Source organism: Mustela nivalis, assembly GCF_964662115.1.
Source record: "Mustela nivalis genome assembly, chromosome: 8".
NCBI classification, from domain to species: Eukaryota; Metazoa; Chordata; class Mammalia; order Carnivora; family Mustelidae; genus Mustela; species Mustela nivalis.
In genome coordinates this window covers 40,654,957-40,668,509 of record NC_139027.1, presented here as the reverse complement: position 1 = coordinate 40,668,509, position 13,553 = coordinate 40,654,957, and the positions used below count along the sequence as shown (strand labels likewise).

Below are 13,553 nucleotides of genomic sequence, written 5' to 3'. Positions count from 1 at the left end.
AATAACCTAACTTGATTTTCTTAAAATTTTCTAGCAAAGACTATGGCTCTGACCAAAGCACGTCTGATACGCGCTGGAAAGCTGACGGCTGCATTAGGAGATGAGCAAGTTCGATGGGAAGAAAGCATCCAGAAGTTCAATGAGGAGATATCAAATGTCATTGGGAATGTGTTTATAGCAGCAGCTTGTGTTGCCTATTATGGGGCCTTCACAGCCCAGTATAGGAAGTTGGTGAGTAAACTCACTTTCTGGGAGGAGTGGTGACTGGCAGAAGCAGGACAAGGAAAATCATTTCCCTGAGTTTAGAGGGAGGCTCTCCACTGTGAAGGTTCTTCATGATGGAAACTCATTTACACATTCCACAGCCCTCCACCTCCCCCATCAGCCAGCAGTGACCTACCCCTAGGAGTCCCTTAACACATTTCTTCCTTTCCTTTCCTGCCATAGAAAGTTATCATCACTTCCTTATACAGCTCAAGAACCTGGGGGAAGAAAAAGGGCAAGGGGTCCCCACACAACTTATGATCAGCAGTGGCATCTAAAGTCAGCTACGATGGGGCATCTGGGTGGCTCAGTCAGTTGAGCAGCTGAGTCCTGATTTCAGCTCAGGTCATGACTTCAGGGTTGTGAGGTTGAGCCCCACATCAGGCTCTGCATTCAGCTGGGAGTCTGCCTGAGATTCTCTCCCTCTGCCCAAGGCCCCCATGTCCATGCTCATGCACTCTCTCTCTCTCTCTCTCTCTCATAAATAAATAAATCTTTATAGTCAGCCAGGATGAAGTGCTCTGAATTGGAGATATTGCTACAAATGTTTAGGCAATGGGAAGGAGCAGTAAATGAAATTATTTGGAGAGATTTTCAGGCCATTTTTATGAAATGCCTTCCTAAAAGGGTTTCACCTGGATGCCTGGGTGGGTCAGTTGGTCAAGCATCTGCCTTCAGCTCAGGTCATGATCCCAGGGTTCTGGGATTTAGTCTCAAAGCGGACTTCCTGCTCAGTGGGGAACCTGCTTCTCTCCCTCTCCCTCTCCCCCTGCTTGTGCTCTCTCTCTCACTGTATCTCTCTCTCTTTGTCAAATAAATAAATATATTCTTAAAAAAAAATAAGGTTTCATCCTTGCCCTTGAGTTATAAAACCTAGTTAGTAGAGGACTCATAGACTTAGCAGAAGGGTCATCTGGTGCCATGTGAGCAGAGCCAGTGGTGCTTTTGGACCGTCCCGTTCACTGAAGGAGGGAACATACCAACATCCTCTGCCCCATCTAATAGTTGCTAGTAGCACCCACAGTCATTGTGATGACCCCCAATTCTCCACATGCTTCCAGGCTCTCCCAGCAGGGACAGTACACCCCTGGTTGAAGGCTACTGTGACAGCATTTGTTGTTTATATGTGAGAAAACTGAGGTTCAGATGAGGGGTGACATGCCCAAAGCCACAGCTGGTTTATGGTATGGTTCAAGGCGCCAGATCTCCATCAGACAACTTCTTGTGTCCTATGCTTTGATGCCAGGATGCAGTGGAGACCAGCAGAACTTGTAACCATGACATTTTGTGTGTATCTCCATTTTGCTGAGTGTTCCTGACTATACAAAAAAGCTTTCCTCCTCCCACAGCTTATAGAGTATTGGATCCAGGATTGTCTATCTCTGGAGATTCCAATCAATCCTTCCTTCAGTCTCATTAACATCCTTGGAGATCCCTATGAAATACGGCAGTGGAACACGGATGGGCTGCCCCGTGACACAATATCAACAGAAAATGGTATTTTGGTTACTCAAGGGAGACGGTGGCCTCTGATGATTGATCCCCAGGATCAGGTGCGTGACACGTGCTTCAGATGCTGAGCAGCCTCCTAGCTCTGCTTCCTGTTCAGCTGTGTGTTCCAAATTGCAAAAGTGGACTTGAACACACTTGTAAGATGCTGGGGATTTAGACCTAGCAGGGAGTTTAGAAGTCTTCTAGACCACAAGGCGCCTGGGTGGCTCAGTCAGTTAAGTCATCTGACTCTTGGTTTCGGCTCAGGTCATGATCTCAAGCCCTGAGTTGGGCTCTGCTTGAGATTCCCTCCTTCCCGTTGCCCCTCCCTAGCTCACTCCCACTCTCTCTCTCAAATGAATAAAGCTTTTTAAAAAAAGAATTCTAGCCCAAGTTCCTAACTTTGTGGAGGCAGAAGGTGAAAGGGAAGAGTGCGCCTGCTCTGCATACTTGATTTTGATTGGTTTTCTGTTTTCTGTGGGAACAGAAATTCATTCCCATCTAGTGTTCCAAAAAGGTCTGAAGAGTCAGAATGAAGTCATAATAGGTTGGGTTTTTAGGGCAAGCCTGCCTGGAATTTACAGAATCCTATTATCTGACTCCTAAATCCATGGATTATACTGTTCTGAGAGGGTTTAGAAAAGGGAGCTATTGTCAGAGCAAGAAAGACAAGCTTGGATACATTAAGGATGGGCTTTTTCCCTATACGTGTCTCCTCTTTATTTGCTCCAAATTTGAATAAAATGGAAGAATCCCAAACACTAGGGTTTAAAAGATGTTTTTATTTGCAGAGGGGTATTTTATTTTATTTTTTTCATCTTTCAAAATTGTTTCTAAATTGAACAAAATTTCTAAACTTTACTCTTAAAAACTTTCACTTTCTAGTCATTTGTAAAACTCTAAGTCCCATGTCCTGCTCTGTGCTTTCTCAAACAGGCAAACCGTTGGATAAGGAACAAGGAAATGAAAAGTGGTATAAAGATCATTAAGCTTACGGATAGTAATTTCCTACGTACACTTGAAAATTCAATCCGACTTGGTTTGCCGGTCTTACTGGAAGAGGTGTACTTGCTTTTCACTTTTCTTTTCTCCAGTTCGATTTCAGACCATATCTGGAATCTTCTATGGGTCACGCCTGCATCGTGCTGGAAACACCAGTCAGCTCCATTGGCGAATTGCTCAAACGGATTGCTTTGCTCCTTAAACAGTGTACTGTCATGTGGGGAGCATCCGATGACTGAGTGATTTTTCTGATTCCAGACATGGTTTTGGTGTTGATGGGATGGGCTGTTCCCTGACACTGCTGATTCTTGGTTCCCGTGGTGGCTCTTGATGGTGAGCTGCCATGGAAATGCAGAGTGGCAGTGCCAAAGGGCTCCGCTGTCTACAATGGGGCCTGTCTACAAACGCTGATGATGGGAAATCGGCAAACGTTCCAGAAGGCATAAATAATATTACTCTGTACCTTCTAGCCTTGACCAATACAGGCAAGGTTCTGTACTGGGTCCCAGGCCCTCGCTCAAACCCTGGAGTTACAGGGGAGGGTAAAGTCTCTCCAGACCTTTGCTGCAGTTATGCTAGCCCCAAACTGGATTCTTAAACCCTGGCTTGTGTTGTAACAAAGGAGGCCCTAGGGGAATTTCTTCTCTCACTGCACGGCACAAGCGACTTTCTATGACGTTCTGCCCCTGGTCGGTAGGCCTTGTAACTGTAGCTGAGTGCCTGTGGGAGCCGGAGATGGGCCCTGGTCAGCAGGCCAGCCAGAGAAGGATATTCTCTGACCAGGCCTGTCCTGCTTTCTGTGACTTGGAGTCAATCATTAACATGCACCTAGCTGCTTTTTACATTTGTAAAGTGGTATTTTTCCAACTTTGTCTCCACCCATTCATGGGTGTGTAATGGAGTTAGTCCATCTCAACCAGCATTTTTTAACAAAATAGAATAGATTTTTAAGAGCACAAAAATGGTATCATAGGTGGGAATGGAAATTTTATCTCATGAACTTTTAAGAGAACAACTTATATTCTTCAGTATCATGTCACGGTATGAAATAGGTTTGTTAACTATGGATTACAATAAAATTTTGACAGATCCTGAGCCATCCCCCATCACACCCGTGCTGACATAAGGATTTTTTTTCATGAGGTCCAGCAGCAGTGTCTACATACCCAAGTTCTTGCCAACGATCAAATTCGCTTTGAGGGAAAGAAAATAACTATCGTTATTTCCACAAACTTTCTTTTTTTTTTTTAATAAATTAATATATTTATTTTCAGAAAAACAGTATTCATTATTTTTCACCACACCCAGTGCTCCATGCAATCGGTGCCCTCTATATACCCACCACCTGGTACCCCAACCTCCCACACCCCCGCCACTTCAAACCCCTCAGATTGTTTTTTAGAGTCCATAGTCTCTCATGATTCACCTCCCCTTCCAATTTCCACAAACTTTCTGTAAAGAGACAGATACTTTAGTTTTTTTTAGGTCACATACAGTCCCTGTACAAGTATTAGTCAAGCAAGTATTCTTCTTTGTTTTGGTTTGGAATTAAGGTTCCGTTTTTACAACCCTTTAACAGGGTGAAAAATAGTTTTCAGCTTAAGAGCCATACAAACACAGGCCCAGGGAGGGCAGGATTTGGCCTGCAGACTGTCATCCTTTGTCTTAGAACAGCCAGGAGAGTAAACAGATTGTCTGGGTCCTGTTGAAGGGCCACCTGCGGAGACCCTCCTTTCTCAGATTCTTTCTCATGCGCATGAATGATATGTACAATTCGTCTAAACATCTGTATGGCCTTCATGTGATCTTATTTTCTTAGACAACCGATAAGATAACCATTGGAAAATATACACCGTGAGAGGAAGTAAGTGCACAGGGAGAGAAATACCTATGAGATCCCCGGAAAACTGTTCATTCAAAGTAAATTTGGAGACCTAAGAAATCTAGAGAAATTGATGCCATCAATTTTAATGGCTTTTTTTTTTTTTTAATTCTATTTTAACTTTCAAGCTTAAAGAAACCTTGGATCCAGCTCTAGAGCCCATTCTCCTGAAGCAGACGTTCGTAAGTGGTGGACGGCTGCTCATTCACCTTGGAGACTCAGACATTGACTATGACAAAAACTTCAGGTTCTATATGACAACCAAATTGCCAAACCCACACTACCTGCCCGAGGTATGAGCTCCTGGTCTGGACTTCCCAGCCCAAGTGGACTATTAACGTGTGTGGGTCTCTGACGTTTGGTGGGCGCTCTCCCCCATCCCTCTTGCCCCTCTGCTCTGCCACCCCCGTTCCTTCCACTGTCCTCCACTCTTGCTTCTCTGCTGCATCCTGATATCGATCGCAGTTGCCCTTGTGCTTGCCATTCAGTCGGACTTGAGTCCCTCCCAACCCAGTCCGTAGGCGCTGCCTTATCCTCTACCCTTAGCACCTCCTCAGGGCTCTCTCCATCTCCCTCCCAGCCCCCAGCTGTTTGCATGACCCAGAGCAGCTCTCCCTTCTCATTCTTCTCCCTCCTGCAGCTCAAGGCCATTTATGCCCCTCTTGCTGTGGCCCATAAATGAAACAGGGCTTCACGGAAAGTCTGTAGGGGAGAGGCAGACATGCCAGTATTAACATTTGCAAATGCCCGTGGCCTGCCCCAAATAAAGAAGTTGCTGGCTCGAAAACTCTGGTGACTGGCACCATTGGAGAATCATGACTCACACATTCAGTGTGCCTGTACTAAGCGTTCTGGAGGAGGGGGCATCTTGTCCTCCCGCATGCCCTTAGACCTTGAGGGGATCTCTGTGAACCTTACTTCTGCACTGACCCTGAGCTGGATCGGAAGAACTACTCTTGTGCTGCAGAGCCCAAGGCAGTTGCAATGGAAATGAAGGCCGCTGGGTCTCCTTTCTCCCTTCCTGCTCGGGGTCCCAGGAGGTCGCTCATCCCCCCCCAGTCCCTTGGTGCTGCCACAGCTCTAGGCCCAGCTGCACGCTCCACAGGTCTTCCCAGCATGGCGGGTGCCCCCTTCTCCAACAAGGCCCATGCACCAAGGGAAGGAACTTCACAAATCGGAACTTACTCCATCACCTCTCCTCCCATCCCCCCCAAAATAAAATCCTTGCATATACCATTCCAAATGGTGTCATTTTCCGTTGAGTTGCTGATTTTCTGAAAGCTGCCTGTCTTCACTAACTGTGCTCAAGTTAGATGAAGCGGGCACGCTTCTGGAATAAGAGGAGAAAAATGCCGCTAAAGCCCAGGTCAGCCTTGAGGGGTATAATTTTCACAGCCACTGGCAGAGCTCACATCCCAAGATCCATGGTGAAGTTTAGAAAAGTGACCAATGCACCGACGACTTACAACCCTCTCACTTATGCATATTTCGGGAGGGAGCATCGTACACCTTACCCAGCACCAGCTCTGTGACTGCAGCTTACTTATTCCTTGTCCTGGATCCTCAAGTCAATTAACCAAAAAGTGGAGATAAAGCCGACTACAGGGATTTGCTGTGAAGATTAAATAAGAATAACGTGTAAAATATGGGATGTTCAAACATTTTTTTTTTTTGCTGTTAACTTATTCAAGTAATGTCAGAATACTATAGCAACCTTTTTTCATAAAAATATTACATTGACACTATATATAAAGCCCTATTTATTATCAGTTATCACTTCTTTTCAACTAGGACAAACTATGTACATGTCACTCTAACTGAGTGATATTGGTACCTCATTTGGTCTTCACAAATACCCTGTGGTTATAATCATTACCATCCCAATTTTTAAATCTCAGGAACTGAAGTACAGCAGGAATGAGTGTCTTTTTTTTTTTTTAATTTTATTTATTTATTTGACAGAGAGAAATCACAAGTAGATGGAGAGGCAGGCAGAGAGAGAGAGAGAGAGGGAAGCAGGCTCCCTGCCGAGCAGAGAGCCCGATGCGGGACTCGATCCCAGGACCCTGAGATCATGACCTGAGCTGAAGGCAGCAGTTTAACCCACTGAGCCACCTAGGCGCCCCAGGAATGAGTGTCTTGTCCAACATGCACTAAAGGGTGTACCTGGAATCAGAACCCAATCTTTCTAACCCTCTGCTGGCTCACCTTTCCTTAAAGCATCATGTAGGATCTATAACTATGGCCTGTGAGGGACAGGGGTGTCACTTGTACAGCAGGGAAAATCACATTAGGATACCATAAGACACAGTGTGGGTGGTGGGGGTATGGGTTTGTTCACAACTAGACCTGAGGGACATCCAGCTGCATAAAAATGGGCCCTGTTCTACTAAAGAAAGCACTTCTTATTTTACCCATCTGAACTTAAGCATGTAACTCTATGGTTTTCTTTCAGGTGTGCATTAAAGTTACCATTATCAATTTCACCGTAACCAAATCAGGTCTAGAGGATCAACTGTTAAGGTAAAAAAGGGGGAAAGGAGGAGCAAGCAAAGTTTCCTAATATTTTGTTTAGCAATTGTGACAATGAAAGCATTTTTAAAATTATTTTTATTAACATATAATATATTATTTGCCCCAGGGGTATAGGTCTGTGAATCATCAGGCTTACACATTTCACAGCACTCACCATGGCACATACCCTCCCCAATATCCATAACCCAACCACCCTCACCCTATCCCCCCACCCCCCAGCAACCCTCAGTTTATTTTGTGAGATTAAGAGTCTGTTATAATTTGTCACCCTCCTAATCCCATCTTGTTTCATTTTTTCCTTCCCTACCCCCCACAACCCCCACCAACCTCTCAAATTCCTCATATCAGAAAGATCATATGATAATTGTCTTTCTCTAATGGACTTATTTCGCTCAGCATAATGCCCTCTAGTTCCAACCACGTCGTTGCACAAAGAAAATATTTTAATGTGTGAAAGCACCACTCATGAGTCCTCAGTCATAAAGGTGATAGTAAGTAAATGACCAGGTTCTTCATCTCTTCTCACTTCTCTAGCTGCCAGACTTGCTCACAGTCTTCTCAAGGACATCCAGGATATACCCTTAATTCTCAACCATGATTTGGGCCAGGCCTCTTCCCCTTCACTGGGGTTTCCAATCTTGGGCAAGTGAATGAAGTCTGTCATCCTGTGGTTCCTTGAGATGTGAGAAAAGCTCCCAAATATAGCTTTCCTGTTTTACTTGTCTCCAGATGTTTTCTTGGTGTACTTAATTGACCTACATTTGTCCACCTCAAAAAATTAAATACTCTCCTTCAGCACACTCTGTGATTAAATCTCTACTTCCCAAAAATGAGATTATGAATTGTCGATGGTAATTATCAGAATTAGCCAAGAGGCTATGAGATAAAATAAATTTTAAGGATTTATTGAAGTAATAACAATTACACGGTTAAAAACTCATTATATGTGTGAGTAGATATGTGTATGAGTGTGTGTGTGTGTGTGTGTGTGTGTGTGTGTAAATACATTAATGCTGAAGGAGAAGATTATTTAGACCCATGTTCAAAATAAGTTGTCAGGTTCATTGAGTCAAGTCAAAATTGGGTCAAGATCATCCTGATTTATTCCTATTATCACTGAGTTTAAGTCTGGTTTTCCTTGTTTATTTTAGGAGTTTATTCTTGCAGCTGCTAACTTGCTTAACTTTTGCTAAGCTAACTTCTTTCCAGACAAAAGGTATTTCAGCACATTTTACAGACATGTTCTAAGGACATGGCTGAACCGTTTCATACCAGTGTGCTCCCATGAAGAGTTCCGCTTAGTTGCATCACATGTGAGCATGTTAGACTGTGTGGACACGGACAAGTGCCCGGGAAGTGAGAATGTTGAGCCTCCGGTGTAGAGTACAGAATCTCTGGGTTCTAGTTTATACTCCTCTCTTCTGGAAAAATTATTTAAACAAAGGGACTTGAGATGTAAATGGTGTTCATATAATAACTTTTAAAGTTTCTGAACTCGGTTTGTACATAACAAATGAACGACGAGGCCATTCTTCCTAGTGGGTAAAGCACGTGCTCTGGAGTCAGCGAAGCCAGGTGCCAGCCCAGCTCTGCCTCTCAGAGCCACGTGAGCTCAGGAGGTGACCCACTAGGGTCTGTTCCCTCAGCTTCTGTGCCCACCTCACAGGAGCATTCAGAGAATTCCAAGAAAATCTACATAAAACTCTGAGAGGGGTGCCTGGCACAGAGTGATGCTTAATAAAGATTAGTTCCTACAAACATAGGGCTGGGAGCAAATTGGGAAAGCACAAGTGAAGGGAGATCTAAGTTCACATGTTTAGACAGGGGTGGAGCTGGTAAGGGCCCTTTATTAGACCCAGGCAAGACTCGCTTCATGGATCTCCCATAAAAAGTGCCAGGCACCATTTTCAGCCTGGCACAAGCAAGCATTAGAAACAGAAATTGAGTGATTCAGAAGATCAAGCACTGAGCAGGCTTTCTGAAGAGAAGATGAGCAGAAGCCATGGGGACTGTGGTTGGGTGTCAGTTTTTAAATACAAGGTAAAGAATCACAACTAACATGTCATTCAGTGAATAGCCACCATGCAAACCCAGCAGAAGAGGGGCCTTATACACTAGGTCTTGGCTAGTGGCATTAGTACTCAGCTGAGCAGCAAAGAAAAATAGAAGCAACTTCAGGGCACTGATAAAGCCATAATTTTAAGTATTCAAACTTTGGTTCCAGTGATGTGGTACGACTCGAAAAACCCGAGTTGGAAGAACAAAGAATCAAGCTCATTGTGAGGATCAATGCTGACAAAAACCAACTGAAAACTATTGAGGAGAAAATCCTGAGAATGCTCTTTACATCTGAAGGAAATATTCTGGACAATGAAGAACTTATTGACACACTCCAGGATTCGAAGGCAAGTAAAATATTTTTTGTATTTATAGAAAGTGTGTTGCTTCAGAAGTTACAAATGTCTCTTTTGAGGGTCCTTACAAAGTCTTTTACAGCAAGAATGGCGGCCACACCTGGGCTGCCTGGGTAGCTCAAGAGTGAGCCCAGCTGGCAGGACCTTTCACACCACAGTGGAAGAGGAGGTAAATTGTAGACAATTGCTCCTCTTGTCTTGTCTGCATTTTTTTAAAGATTTTATTTATTTATTCAACAGACAGAGATCACAGGTAGGCAGAGAGGCAGGCAGAGAGAGACGGGAGGAAGCAGGATCCGCGTGGAGCAGAGAGCCCGATGCAGGGCTCGATCCCAGGACTCTGGGATCATGACCTGAGCCGAAGACAGAGGTTTTAACCCACCGATTCACCCAGGCGCCTCATTGACTGCATTTTTTAAATCAAGCATGTAATGTAAAGAACTGGGACAGGATACAAGTTGAAAGGAAAAGCAGTTATAGTCATACTAATATCACCTCCTTCAGGAAGCCTCCTTGGTATGCCCAGCTGGAATTAATCTCCTCCTTGGAACACCTGTAGCAACTTACCTGACCCTCTTACAACCCTTGACATTGTTTACCTTATGTCACCATTATCCAATCCCATGTCTTAAATCTCATGTTAGCCTCGTGTTAGTTCAATTCGGTGTTGAGTCTGTGACTAGCTCCGCTTGAGATACCTCCACCAAGGGCTAACCATGGTGCCCTGTACATAACTAGTGCTCAGTAAAAATGTCAACGATAGTACAATAAAGTTAAACACATAATCTTGTACTAAATTGTTTCTCATTCAAACAATTTTAAAAGTATACTGGGAATACAGCCTAGAAAATGATTTTCATCCATTCATGAGAAACAGAAAGTAATTTACTAAAAAAAACAACAACAAAAAAACACCTCTTTGATATGGAGTATAGAAGGTTATATTCTTTACCTTTCATTGACATCAAAAATGATACTTCTTTATAGCCTACAGTTCTTGAGATCTCAGCATTTAAACAATAATTCTGGGTCTCCCATTTCTTTTCTCTCTCCACTTGTTTGTCAGTCTCTTTATCCTCTTTCCATTCATTCTTCCTTGGTTTTTAGCTTCTGGAAGTTGATGGTTAACTCATCTATTATTATTATATTTTATCAAAACCTTACATATGGGCCACCTGGGTGGCACAGTTGGTTAAGCGTCTGACTCTTGGTTTCATCTGAAGTCATGATCTCAGGGTCGTGGGAGCCCCACTCTGGGCTCCACACTTAGCACAGAGTCTGCTTCAGATTCTCTCTCTCTCTCCCTCTCTCCCTCTGCTTCTCTTGCTCATGCTCTCTAAACAAACAAACAAAGCTTTACATGCAAATCACTTAAGGAATGAAATATTTGTACAAGGTTTGCTATAGCATTCCCTGCCTTCTCTCTGCCCACCACCACCACCACTACCACTAATGACTTCCTCCATAAAAACAACTATGTTCATCTTTTTTGTTTTGATTATTTGGGATTTGACATCTTTTCTCTAAATCAGAGACTCATATTGCTACTTTCTGAGTTTTTCTTTTATACATTCACTGTTGTCTATACTTTTATCACTCACATACATACATACACACAAACACACACACCCTCTTTCCATCCCCTAGCCTGCCACTGTACTCATATCCCGAATACAGTTAAACATCCAGTATTTAAATTGCCTGGAAGTATGAAGATCTGGGTGCAAGTATTTTAGGGGACTGAGGACAGGAGAAGAGCTAGGGTGTCAGCATCCATTGTGCATACATTTACCTAATCTCTTTGTTTTGATTATGGTACCCGTTCCTCAACTGTCCCTGTCTTCCTTCCATCAAATGAATCCTCTCTTTTAATTCCCCCAGGGATGAAACAAGTTTTCAGTCAGGGTGGGAAAAGGACATCCCCTGACTGGTGGGGAGATGACTTGGGAGTCTATAAACCAATTATTATTTTAGGCCCTTCCCACTTCCAGTGGGATGCCACTAATTCTTAAGCCTTTGAAGAGGATTCTACTTTACACATTGGGTCACTTTTGGCTTTCTCCTTTGCCAGCTTTGGAATCTATTTTCCTGGATCTGCTAAGTCATTACCACTCTACTCTCTGCTTTCCAGTTCTCAAAATTTTATTGATATTTCCTCTTCCACTTTTCCTATCTTTGTGGGTTTGCACTGTTTTTAAAATCCCTTTACTATAATTGTATCATGATGTCAGCAGGGCATAAGATAGATACATGTGTTCTGACTGCCTTCTTTCTCTGTAAGCGGGTTTCGGTGTCTGCAGGTAGTTGCCTTAAAGATATTCTTTCTGGGACGCCTGGGTGGCTCAGTTGGTTAAGCAGCTGCCTTTGGCTTAGGTCATGATCCCAGCGTCCTGGGATTGAGTCCCACATTGGGCTCCCTCCCTCTCTCTCTCTGACAAATAAATAAAATCTTTTTAAAAAAAAAAAAAAGATATCCTTTCTATCCGGTGGTAATAGGACTGATTATTCCTGGCCTGTATTTCCTGCCACTTCCTGCCTATACTTTGTACTCCCTTAAACTCCCAGAACCCTCATTTTATTTTTTTAATTATCTCTACCCCTAACATGGGGCTTGAACCCACAATCCTAAAATCAAGAGCCACATGCTCCCCTGACTAAGCCTGACAGGTGCCCTCATTTTAAAATATATGTCATATTCCCTAATCATTGCTGAGGTCTCAAGTCTCTTGGGCATAATATCTGTAAGTAGTCACTAAGCTCAACTGAGATATATAGTATAGTGTTCTCTGGCAAAAAGAAGAAAGTAGTCCACTTTGTTTTCTCTTTAGCCCTGGATTCTTCATTATCAGGGACTTGGGGTCCTCCAAAGAATAAAGAATTGTTTGCAGGTGGGTCTCGTTGGTCCAACTACTCCCATATCAACTTCCTTTTTCCTACTCATATGTAAATGCTTTAGTTGAGTCCAGTATTGAGACTGAGGTCTTCCACTCAACTCTACCCTCTTTTGTCCCCTTAGGCTCCTATGTGGTCAATATAGAGAGTTTGAGCCTTTGATTTCCTGGAAAAGATCTCTGAGTCCCCCCCTTCCCTCTCTTGGAGGACAGGGGTTGACAGTCTAGAACTTAGCCCCTAGCCACAACTTAGCCACAAGCCTGAATTAAGATGTGTTGTTAGTGTAAAATGCACACCAGATTTCAAAGATTCAATCCAAAAAAAAAAGTTAAAAATCTCAGTAATTTTTAAATGGATTATATGCTAATATAAAAAACATATATTGGATTCTATTGGGCTGAATAAAATTATTATTGAAATTAATTTCACTTGTTTACTTTCAATAAACTGAGAAAAGATAGAATTATATATGTGGCTCACATTGTGTTTCTATTGGGCAGTGGGGTCTAGACAGAAAGCTTGTTCAGACCCCCTTTGAGCTCTCCTTTCAATAGAGCCAATACCGAACAGCACTGCCCACAGTGATTTTTCATGGCCCCTGCCCTAGACCCTTTGACTTTCTAGAAACAAACTCCCAACCCAGGAATATCTAGCTGAAAGAAATGGGGGTTTCGGAGAAGAGGACAGACAGGCAGCAATATAGAGAGACAAGGGAGCCAGAGAAGGGAACCTTAGAAAGCCCATTGGCCAAAAGGCTCCCCAGAACCACTAACCGAAAACAGAAAACCAAAAGAACACCAAAGACCTTGCAACTATCTCCAACAACAACCACAACCCTTCACAAACAAACCCTATCCCCAGGTTGCCCTTTGTCTACACCTGGGAACACTAGGGAAAGAAAGAGCATCTTAGTCTTCCTTGTTACTCCAGAGTAGAATGTGATACCACTTCCTGCACCCTCTCTCCACTCTCCTCTTTGGGGCGGTTTTGTGGATGCCCCTTCTTGCTTCATACCTTCTTCCATTATGCGAACCCTATATCATGTGAGCACTGCTCACGGGGACATCAGGGAG

The 13,553-nt window shown here is 43.4% G+C and overlaps 1 protein-coding gene across 5 annotated transcripts in view; it reads left to right on the top strand.

Annotated features, from left to right (window-relative positions):
• The window catches only part of DNAH6 (dynein axonemal heavy chain 6), a 220,051-nt gene that overhangs the window by 135,789 nt on the left and 70,709 nt on the right, over nt 1-13,553 (top strand). For all 5 annotated transcript variants that reach the window (XM_082743451.1, XM_082743452.1, XM_082743450.1 and 2 more), the window contains 6 exons: nt 35-231; nt 1,614-1,817; nt 2,692-2,817; nt 4,768-4,932; nt 7,095-7,162; nt 9,399-9,579. In XM_082743451.1, coding sequence (XP_082599577.1) covers nt 35-231; nt 1,614-1,817; nt 2,692-2,817; nt 4,768-4,932; nt 7,095-7,162; nt 9,399-9,579 — 941 coding nt within the window. The remainder of the gene's footprint in view (nt 1-34; nt 232-1,613; nt 1,818-2,691; nt 2,818-4,767; nt 4,933-7,094; nt 7,163-9,398; nt 9,580-13,553) is intronic.